General features: G+C 42.1%; 1 protein-coding gene across 1 annotated transcript; it reads right to left on the bottom strand.

Moving 5' to 3' along the window:
• Positions 1–1,691: 1,691 nt before the first annotated feature.
• On the bottom strand, positions 1,692–9,239 carry LOC310962338 (fibroblast growth factor 6-like). The gene is made up of 3 exons (XM_083934758.1): positions 8,496–9,239; positions 7,815–7,918; positions 1,692–5,285 (listed from the first exon to the last, which is right to left on the bottom strand). The coding sequence occupies exons 1-3, from the start codon at positions 8,806–8,808 to the stop codon at positions 5,109–5,111; spliced, it is 594 nt and encodes a 197-aa protein (XP_083790884.1). The 5' UTR covers positions 8,809–9,239; the 3' UTR covers positions 1,692–5,108.
• Between the last annotated feature and the right edge of the window lie 2,726 nt (positions 9,240–11,965).

The raw sequence follows: 11,965 nt of genomic DNA on the forward strand, positions 1-11,965 counted from the left end.
CCTAGAGCAAAACCGGTGGTTTCCTACTGCGAGCTGCTGGAAGCTTTCTGATGCTCTGTTGTCCCAAAGTTTGGAGACAGTTCCTATTTAAAGCCCCCTGAGTGCCACTCCTGCTCACATCCTTTGGGTAAAAAAAAAAGAAACTCGCCCCCAAAGCAGATGTGCGGGTGTGCTGCAGCGGAAGGGCCACTTCCACCTCTGTCTGTTTACCCCGATGCTCTTGGTCAGAATAGACTCTTATTTTTGGTGACACGTCCTGACTCATAACACCTTGGGCATTATTCTAAGAATATTCCTAATGGCCAACTGGTCCAGTTTTTTGGTTTAGTTAGGAAACTTGGTGCATTGAGAAACATAAAAAACTAAAATAAAGCTAGGATTTGCTATTAAATCAGACTATATAAGTCTATATAAGTTGGTTGTGGATGAGTTAAATTGGCGTTTCCAGTTCGCACAAACTCCTGAATTTATCCATAAGTAATAATTAAGCAACATATTTAATATTTTATAGTTTTGTTTAATGATTTGGAGTTCAGCTTGCAGCTTTACGCACCTGCCCAACTCCACATTTTCCACAGTTTCTCCAGCAGAGGGAGCCACTCCCTTATTTAGTACAGATGCTCTGGGAAGTTAAATTTGACTGGCTAAACTATTTCTGGATGCTCGAGTTTCAACATAGCACGCATTAAACTGTGTATCCGTGTAAAGAAGACTCTTGATCTTACTTTAGGTAATACAAGAAAACCTTTAAACTTTTCTCTTCAAAATAAAATGTATTTATAATCCAGGGAATTCAACTCACAACCCACTTCCAAATGTAGAAAATCCAGATAATCCTCAAGTTAAATTTGCACTCAAACATAATCACAAGTAACAGATTTTACTTTTACTCAGGCCCTGTACTTAAGTACAATTATGAGGTACTTGAGTATTTCATGTTTATACTACTTTATACTTCCACTCCACTACAATTCAGAGGCAAATATTCACTTTTTACTCCACTGGATTTATTTAAGTTACTGGTTTCTTCTGATTAATAATACAAATTACAATCGATACATAAGCTGCAACATTATAATAATGTACACACTAATGCGGCAATAATTGTAATTCAATGATGTACATTATTCTCAATTGGGTCGTTCTGTAAATGATGATTACAGTTTGCACTAAGTATATTTTAATGCTAAAACGTTTGTACTTGACAGAGTATTTATGCTGTTTTTACTTGAAGGTCCTTTGTTGTAATAAGTTAGATTTCCGTGTTTTTGTTTTTTTATTATAAAGCAAGTCAAGGTGCCATTTAAACACTGTGAAAGTATCAAAGTGCCCTAGTCACTCCCTGGCTGCAATGATGGCGCAGATGTAGAAGACCCAGAAACACTGACCAATCAGAGCAAACTGGGCTTTTTCAGGAGGGGGTCTTAAAGAGACAGGAACTAAAACAGAGCGTTTCAGACAGAGGGTGAATACAGGTATATTCAGACAGAAAGTATGAGAAAAATAATGTGTTTTTTGAACATTAAAGCATGTAAACATGTTTTAATAGAAACCCAGACGCATGAACCTGCAAATGAGCATAATATGGGACCTTAAAGTAAAAGACCAGAGTTCTTTCTCCGTCCACGGATAATTACACGTCAAGTTCAACTGATCCAACGGAGAGAACGACACTTTACAAGCAACCAGTTAAAAAAAAAACTTTTATTGTTATCTCAGGAATACAGTAGACTGCTGTGCACAGCACATACGTACAAAAATAAAAGGAAAAACTTTAATATCCTTACTTAGCATCGTCTGTTTTCAGAAACAAAGCACTGACGTTTGTTTCGTCTTAATTTACAGTCATCAGCAAACCAAAACTAAGGCAGAGGGTGAGGTATATGAGAACAGAGAAGAGAGGAATAGAGTGGAGACTCACTCCCTTTCAGAGCAGGAGTTTAAAAGAAGAAAAACAAAACAGAGAAAAAACACATGAAGCACACACCCCTAGTTAAGATTGGGGCTCAGGCATGCCAATAGTACATCAAAACATTAAAAAAAAAAATATTCCTCTCCTTGAATTAATTTAAACTGGATCTATGATAAGCTGTGGAAAGAAAGACGACAGAGAAATCTGGATAAAATTTTTTGGTCAAAGCTGAAAGGTGAGCTTTTTGTTTTAGACACAGACCTTCACTCTTTTAGGGATCCAGCTCTATTTCTTGACAGGAAAACGTGAGAAAACTCTTTAGTTTATAATCAAGTAAGGTGCTGCGACAGACGTCAGACATCTTTTGATTGTGAGGTAAGCAAGAGAAGTGCTCCTCGCTGTGCATGCGCAAAGTTCACTCCCACAGCTTCCTCAGCTGAAAAAAGGATCGTTTTTTGTTTTATTACTTCAGCCAAAAACGATGACGATTCACTCCCAGCAAGAAATGTACATCTGTGATATTTCATGCAGCCTCATCTACAGCAGCAACAAGTCTTGTTCGTTTTTTTGAAACTTTTGAAGCTAAGCTCCTGACAAATGTGTATCTCGGGAGCTTCGGCACTAGCACATAAAAAAGAAAAAAAGTCCTCTGAGTTAAATGAGTAAGAGATTTATCCGTTAGACAAAATACTGTTGTGACAGTTGAGCAGCAGGTGATAGTTGGGATGAAAGGTGTTTGGAGTCGGGGCAGCAGCGGCGGCAGCAGCAGCAGCAGCAGCAGCAGCAGCGGGCATGTCCTGAGGATGGCTGGGGTGCCGTCCTGCAGCAGGAGAGGTGAGGCCCTGCGTGACTCTGCTCTCTGCCTGCTCCTCACACACTGCATTAACTCTGCAGATGTCCCATCCCCAGAAATATCCCAACACAAGTACTTGGAAACGGGAGGGGACAGCATGTCGTGGAGCTGCATTTTTAAGAGGTGGGGCTCCATAAATTCAGAAAGAGAAGTGGGATGTTTTAAAAAAAACATTGCAGACTGAAGCTGGGAACCGTAAGAGCCATCTATGGTTTTGTACCAGTCAGCTGGAGAGCATCAGCTCACTAAATTATATTCAGTTTAATCATGAAATTAAGTGTTTCCTGCGTGAAAAAGATACTTCAAATTCCTATTTCATGGAAATAGTACGACCCACATAGCAGACCATCCCGGCCACTGGGGTTGGGGCCAAGGCTGGTCCGTGACTCTGACCTTGAACTAAAAAAGTCTGAAAGGAGAGGAGGAAGCTCCTGGGTTACAGCTGGAATCCCAAGGTCCCTGCCTGCAGTGGGTGAGGGGGAGTAAGGGACGGGACGAGCAGAGGTGGGTGGCGAGGGGTGACAGCGCTCAGAGGGGGGGTGCACTCAGGTATGTGGGAGGCTGCCTGTCATCCTGGCAGATCCACATTCCCACAGGGGGTTTGACAAACAACAAAGACAGCAGGCCGGCTCCCCTCGCATACGTCTTTCCTGGATTTAAATAGTCCTGCTTCCTCTCTAAACACGGATGGAGCGGATGGAGGCAGCAAGATTCAGGTTTTCAAGTTAACAGCTGCAGAAACTATGCGTGTAGATGCACGCTATAATCCGATCCTCAGTAACTGAGGGAAGAACATCCTTGGAATATGTAACTATATATTGATCCACATTATAGCAATGAGTGTATAAAGCATGGTACACCTTCAGCTTTGTAAACAAACTGATACTATGCATACCAATACTTATATAAATAACATATTATATATTTAAAAAGGTGCTCATATGGCCATTTTTACCCCTCAGATTTATGAAACTCAAGCTAAAAAAAACAACAGAAATGATGACATTTCTTATAGCGTGCATCCCCGTCCACCAACTGCATTGTCCTTGACTCATCCTTAATTGCATTTAAAAGTATCTGCCTCCAGTGCCCAACACCTCGCTGCCACTGCAGTGTTGCTGCAGAGAACACAGACGAGCGGAGGAAATGGCCCAGGGCACGCACATACTCCCCCAAACATACAGGGAGATCAATTGAAAGAAACAAAACGTGGGAACGATTCTTACCAAAACATTCAGGCGCCATCATCGACGGCTAACTGTGCAACCTGAACTCTTTTTGCCTCGTTCAGGCAACTGCGACAAAGCAGTGTGAAAAGCTCCTGAATTCTTCTTTTACATTTGCGACTATTTACATCGTTTTTCGTCGGTTTCATAGCACAGTAGATATCTCTTTCAACAGCAGCTAAAGCTTTTGCGACTCCTCGCTTTACTGCAGGAGCTCTGTCCAAGACAATGTGCAGGTGCATTTCTACTGTGCGCCCTCAACCAATCCGTTCAGTCGATTCTTGTGCAAGCCAGGGCCCAACAAAAATTTCCTCCATGCTCGGGTAGTATTCCACCCTGTTTATTAGCTGGCAATGCCACACAGTCAAACTCATGGCCTTGTGCCACTCTCTATGGCTGACCGCTCTCTGGTAACAACCACAGATTGTATATTACTTAATCGATCTAATTACAGAAAAGAAAATAAACCAGAGATAGTCACCCCCTCCCCTCTGTGAGGCCCTCTCCGGAGTGTCAGCCCTATTTCTGACTCCGACGGGTGTCTCTTACATGCAACTTTAAGGGGGCCACAAGTGGGAACACCAAGGCACCTTTAAATCGTGCAGCAAAGGTAGTGCATTTAAGTTTTTTCCCCACTGCCGGATATTGATAATCGAGCAGGGAGCCATCAAGCACTCAAAAAGGTTTTGAAAGAAAATGATAAACTTAGCAGATATTTGAGCAGAAGTCCATGCATCCCATAATCTAGTAAAGTGGTTCTTTGAGGTAATAAAAAGTATTCATTTCACTCTTTAAAAGCACAGGATATAGCTCATCCTCCATCTCAAAAAAGGAAGTGACACATAGTTCAGTTACAGCAAGCACCAAGGTAAAGTGAGACAGGCGAAGGCTTCAACTCTCCCCGTCCATAAAAACAATAAGCAGCACAGAACTTATACAAAGATAGCTATCCAAATATACATATATATATATATATATTTATATATATATATAAACAGAATAAATATTTGTCTTTTCTCTCGCAGTCCATTGGTGTGTATATCATGACTATGCATTACTATATTACCTGGAAGAACATCCACATGTGCAAATTACTGAGTTATTGCCAGTGTCTCTCTCATAGTCGCGGGAGGAAATGTGTGACGGTCATGGCGGTGGTGGCCTTGTTGCCTCTCTTTACGCGGCCATGCTTGCTGAGGGCGATGTAGAAGCCCTTGTAAACAAAAGACTCATAGGCGTTGTAGTTGTTGGGCAGCAAAGTCTCCTTGAACTTGCACTCATCCACGAAGACTCTCTAAAAACAGTGAACAAAGAGGGAGAGAGGCTCCATGAACCTCACGGCAGACACAGGATGAAGATCACAACACACGCATGGTTTTACTGTGACCTTTACTTTAGAAAGCAGGAAACTGGAGGATGTGGCATGTTGCATGTTGCTCCTGATTTTACTCTCAAAACTGTAATTATAAATTATCTCAGGGTAGGCTAACAAGAGAAATATCTAGCTAGATAAATCTAATTAAATTAAAAAAGAACAATGCAACTGAATAATTGATTATCAAATGCTAAAGGATATGAGCAAACTGGGACACACTATGGAGTATAAGTTAACACATGTTAGTCCATAAAATGTGCATTTCTTACCACATTTGGACAAAATAAATGTAGTTTTATATTCTTTATTACAACCATAAGGCTATGGCTGAGTATAGTAAGATGTGTTACATTAGTACTAATGAGATATCTCAATTCCAAAACCCACATCAACACTTTATATACCTCAGAGTAAGACACAGAATATCTACAAAAACTCTTTTTTTCATTTAACAGATGAAGCTCAACTTCTCAAATATTAAGTTGTGGTCGTAATACAACTTAGCCTCGATAAAAGAGGCAGAAACTGGCAGAATAATGATTTAAATTAGAAACTTTCTTATTAAAGAGCAACAAAAAAAGCGTATGAATCTATGAAAATGATTTTTGCACTTTAAATACCATCATTCACTTTGCTTTCTCCTCCAAGAGCTGCACATTGTTCTCTTTATAATAAAACTAAATAAACTCCTCCTAGAGGCTCATAACTAATCATCATTACTCTTATCAAATACTAGATTAAGTAAGTACTGTATGTCTGCTTTAATACTGTATTGTAAGTAAGGGAATGCCTGATGACGTGTCCATTATCAGAATATTGCACGGTGGACGGTTCTGGCCTTCCTTAATCCCTGATAACGGACACCTCGTTGGACGTTATCATTTACTTTATGCGCACCCTGCAGCCAATCTGAATCAAGTATTCACCCAGACCATGGTATAAACAGTATAAACACACATTCATCTGATGATTTGAAGTTAGTTCTTCAAACTCTGATTTGTTTTCCATGTGATATTCAAAAACGTATACTGCACACATGTTTGTTTTACAGTGTTTTAAAAGTCTATGAAGGTGTATTTGAACATGCTTCAAAAGACCCCCCTGCATGATTTGATGTTCATATACAAACGTGCCTGTTTTGTGTCATCCAAGACGTTGTCTGGCCTACTTTTAATGACAGGCCACTGCTAAATTTGTCCTGCTGTCGGTTTGAAACATGAAAGGTTTGCTTGTTGTTTGACAGATACATTTCCTCTGTAGGGAAACATGTATTATCTGTTTTGATGAACAAAATCTATAAATGAACAGATTGCAGTACTACAATTCTGTGGTACTTTACTTGATTATCTCCATTTCATGCTACTTTATGCTTCAGTTTCACTAAATATGTCAAAAGTGAATGTTGGACTTTTTATTTTAAGTGTATTTGCAGATAAGGATTTGACATAAAACCATATGATCACTTCATAGAATATGATACATTAAAAATCAAACTGCTCAAATGTGTGTAAATAAGTTACATTTTGCATCGACATGCTGTTTAACACATCAGTATAAACATTTCAAATGATATATATTAATACCTCCCCACTGCATCATGACTACTTTTGATATTTAAATCACATTTTGATGAACCCACTGTGCCAATGTATCTGCTGAACAATGCTCTTTTACATTTTGGAGATGAATGTTTACCTTGAAGTGATGTGCATATGTTCTGTATGTTTCATCTCTGTGGGACAATAACTGTTAAAAAACAATAAAACATAATATATAACATAACATATTGTTTACTTAATTACAGTGTTGAGTGCAGGACCATCTTTAATTCCATTAAGTACCTTTACATTATGGTATTGCCACTCTGTCGGAAAGTTACTTAGTAATGAGTCAAGTATTGTACTATAGTTTTGAGGTATTTTCTGCTACTTGTTACTTCTACTCCACTATGACACTCTTTTACTCTGTTACATTTAATAATATGAGCTTGCAAATTCAGATTAACAATGCAAAATATAATGAATAAACAAATTATGATGTATTATTGTGGGGTTAATAAAAGGTGCAGTGTATAGAGCAATTCAAATGAGCTCCATATCACTGCAACACATTGCTGCATCAATGATTATAATCCAACATCTATGTTTTCCTGCATAATGAGAGCTTTTGCATACTTTTAAGTATATTTTGACGCTAATTTTTACTCAGGCCTAAGACTTTGACTTGTATTTCACACTGCTACTTTTACATAAGTAAAAGATCTGAGTACTTCCTCCCCCCACTGACAGAACCCCCTCTATCATCAGAGCATATTAATAACACAACAGTGCTCATAAACCCACGGATGCAGCAGCAGCTACACGAACTCATCTTACACTAGGCAGGGTGTGTGTGTGCGTGTGTGTGCGTGTGTGTGTGTGGTGTGTTTGGAGTTGCGCACAAACGTACCGTTCCGTATAACCTTCCCCTGCTGTTCATTGCGACAAACAGCTCACTCCTCACCCCGAACATGCTGATCACTCCTCGGTCCACGGTGGAGATCTCTATTAGACCTAAACGGAACACAAACGTTAGGACAGCAAATGTCAAACACTGCGACTGGGGGGTGGGTGGGGGTGTACACACACACAAAAGTGGAGGAAGTGGCCTCTGCAGCAGCGATGGGTGTAACCTTGCAGGTGCATTGCGACTGGATGATGCTCTCCCTGCTCAATTAGTGGAGTCTTCACCTATTTCAACATTGTGGTGTCCTGTGAGTGTAGTTTACAGCGTGCGGAGTGCGGTCTAGTGTGTGTGTGTGTGAGTGTGTGTTTGTATGTGTGTGTGTGTGTGTGTGTGTGTGTGTGTGCGTGCGTGTGCGTGTCCTGCTGCATCGGGACGCAGGGTAAAAATAAGTTAGCGTCTAAACTGGGTCCAAGCATTCATGTCATGTTTTTGGCTTGGGAGGATATTTCGCACCGCACGGATGTAGGGCTCAGCACACTGCTTTTGCTTTCGGAAACTTTCAACCACCTCTTATTAAAGATCATGCAAAGACAAGTGACCCGCTCCAACTTTTACACGGCCTGCGCATATGGCTGCTATACGCTCCCTTTTTTTTTGCGGGGTCCGGTGCCGGATGCGACTCACTGTATTGGTTCTCATTGTGTGCACCGCTTATCCTGCCATCCGGGAGCACCTGCAGGTGAAACCCAATGCCCACGTTGCAGTACAGTCGCCGCACTCTTTTGATGCCCTGCAAATAGTCACTCTCCCAGTTCAGCTCCGATTTCCTTCCAGTTATACCCAGATAGGAGCGGGAGAATAGGGTCTCCCACTTCTTTTCCAGTAAAGTCGCATTAGTCCTGCTCGGAATCGGATAAGATGAAACGATCCCCCAGAGAGAAGTCCACAGTACAAGAACTGCTGGCAGCGTCCAGTGCGTCCTGGCCCCGCTGGACATGCTGTAGTGGCACCTTTGCGCAATGGCCAACCAGTTTACCTTTGGGGCACGTGGTCAAAGTAACCTGCCCTAAAACTGCAACTCTTCTTATTTTTTGTCCTTTGGCATGGTGGTGGTAAAGGCTTATTTTGGGATCAAGGCAGATCAGGGCCCCATAGCCCGAGATCTGAGCAGCAGGAGGAGGAGAGGGACAGAGCGCGTCGGAGCTTGAATTGGTGCCGGTGGCGATGATCATCTTTCGCCGCTCCGCGCCTCTGGACAGGCAACGCTGGTCGTGGAGGGGACACACCACTCACCGCAAAACCAGCTCACCTTGCCCCCGACTATTACATCCTAAAATGACATCACTGTGACTTCACCGCTGCACCCCCCCATCAAAAGTAGGAGATGGGAGGAGGAGGAGGAGGAGAGAGAGAGTTAAAGCCTGCAGGACCCCAGCAGCAGCAGCAGCAGTTCTGGTAGGAATGATGGGGGGTGCTGCACCTTCACATCGGCCTTCACAAGCCAGAGAGAACAAGAAGAAGCGTTTCCTGCGGTGCTTTTCAAAGTAAAAATTCTTCACCAGCGCGGCCTTGTTCCAACTCTTGTATGTATCAGATGTTTGCAGTGAGTCCCTGCATCACCTCCCCTCCCCGAAACCCTGAATAAATGCTTGTTATCAACCAGGACATTTAAAAAACACAAATTGGAGCACCTCACCGATATGGCATTTTTGAAGCTCTTACCAAATCTAGAGTGTAAACTTTCAGATCTGGCTACTTATGGCCGATATAGTGGATTTTTATTAAGATCATTTTTTTTGATAGATTTTCATGCCTTTTATTAGATAGGACAGAGAGGAAATGGGGTGAGATATGCAACAAAGGGCTGCAGGTCGGAGTCAAACCCGCAGCAGCTGCCTCAAGGACCTTCAGCCTCTTTACATGGGGCGACTGCTTTAACCACTAAGCTACCAGCCGCCCCAGTATAGTACATTTTTTCGAGCCGGAATGAAAATAAAAATTTTCTATGTGGATTTTACACCGATGACTTTGAAAAGGTAGTCACAAGAAATTACTTTATCAAAGAATATTTAACATTCTGCATATCAGAAAACATAAATGGCGATACGTCTGTGACTGTAGATAAACTAAAGACTGTCGTCAGGGTGGGGGGGAGTCTAACAGGCTGATGTAAAGTTTAGTAAATGATGTGAAAATGAAAACGGAAGGAAAGTGACTAACCTAGATTCATCTACTGATTGTTTTGTCTTGTGTTGACAAAATCTTAAGGGTTTTCACACCTGATGACGACGAAAAGGAATAATTATTTTTCCAGCTGGTCTGGTTCACTTTCACACCTGTTCATTTGCTCTGGTCCGAATCAGTTGATGATGTGCTGAAGTGAACCAAAATGTAGCTGAACTTCGCTCAATAAAGGTTTGGGACAAGAAAGGGTGGGGCTTCACTCATTGGTCAGGGGTGGGCGCAATAAAGTAGATCCTGAACTGCTCTCCGGTTGGTCAGAAAGTTGAACTCTGAGAATGTAAACAGAGTAAGAGCAGACTACGCACGCATCACAAGTAATGTCACAATGGCGAGACAACTGCAGGGGGTGATTTTGGCGTTGGTCCTTGGTTATTACATTGTGTGGTGTTGTTGTTGTGGTGACAGGGGAGGTACTTAATCATTACGTAAATCACGTAGCTGCCTACAGGAGCTGGGTTGGTCCAAAAATGTGCATTGCTTTCTGCAGTCAGTGCGGACCCAGGTCCGATCACATTCTCACCACAAACGAACCGCACCAGAGTTCGTTTGGAAGCGGACGAGCAACCACCTCTTCTAGGTCTCGGTCCGCTCATTTGGTCCACTTGTGGTGCACACCAGAGCACGATCGCTGCACTCCCCACATGCACAAAGGAACCGTAGCAATTGAGGAAACGCACGCAAGTTCGATTCAACCGAACTAAATAAAGCTGGTGTGAAAGTGCTCTTAAACTAGGGCTGGACGATATGGAAATGAAAATCTCCTATCCTGATACAAGTCATTTAATATTTCTATAATAAAATATATCGCAATGTTGTGAGTTCTCCGGTTATTCAGTAAATAAAAAGCTTATTCTGTACACTCCTGTGGGAATTCTCATTTTAAGAAATCTCTTCCTGAAATATATGAGTTAGTATGTTCTTGTTATTACCTCTTAAAGTGACGCGATTGATATATTGATATATGATTTCATCACGATACGATTCTATTGAAAGACGATGAACGATCATATTGAGTTATTGCCCAGCAAAATACTCAAAACTGCCGCTGTGGTAGTTCCCGCAATAGAAGGCCTGCACGCACGCACGCACGCACGCACGCACGCACGCACGCACGCACGCACGCACGCACGCACGCACGCACGCACGCACGCACGCACGCACGCACGCACGCACACACACACACACACACACACACACACACACACACACACACACACACACACACACACACACACACACACACACACACACACACACACACACACACACACACACACACACACACACACACACACACACACACACACACACACACACACACACACACACACACACACACAGTGATAACCAACCAAATATTGTAATAATTGATCAATTGTTGAGGATTTGCTGCTTTTAATTGTTTTATATAACTGAACACTAAATGGCTCTATATTTCTTTTCTAGGGACAATACAGCTTATAAATCTCATCTCAAAAGAGATTCAAGGTCCCTGATACTCAACCCAAGTTGTGCTATAGCCTGTGCTTTTATTTTGAAGCTAATCTAACATTCTTTCTCAGTCTTCCTGTGACTAATTGCGGCTGACCTGACGCAGCTCTTCCTCACATGGGAGACCTGCAGGAGGGGAGGGTGTGTGAGAGTGTGTGACTTTCATTGGCGTTGAGCAATCATGGGATAGATGGATGGATGGATACTGTGTCCAGAACCCAAATCGGGACGGTGGTCATATGTCCTGGCAGCCTGCTGCCTTATTTAGAAGGAAGGTGTAAAAACAGTCACAGCCACTCACAGGAGAGCAAATGGCAATCCTGTCAGACACTTCCTTAGCTGTTTGTTCAGGAAGTTTACACAACCAGATATTTTGCCTGGTCGGATTGCGCGTTATTATTGTAAGTAACCCACCCTGC

The sequence above is a fragment of the Echiichthys vipera genome (assembly GCF_963691815.1).
Source record: "Echiichthys vipera genome assembly, chromosome: 20".
NCBI lineage: Eukaryota > Metazoa > Chordata > Actinopteri > Perciformes > Trachinidae > Echiichthys > Echiichthys vipera.

Bases quoted from the DNA above. Each gene is read 5' to 3' on its own strand.
- LOC310962338 (XM_083934758.1), bottom strand. From the start codon at position 8,808: ATGTCCAGCGGGGCCAGGACGCACTGGACGCTGCCAGCAGTTCTTGTA. The intron at 7,919-8,495 runs GTGAGTCGCATC...TGTTCCGTTTAG, and splicing joins ACACAATGAGAACCAATACA to GTCTAATAGAGATCTCCACC. The intron at 5,286-7,814 runs GTACGTTTGTGC...CACTGTTTTTAG, and splicing joins GGGGAAGGTTATACGGAACG to AGAGTCTTCGTGGATGAGTG.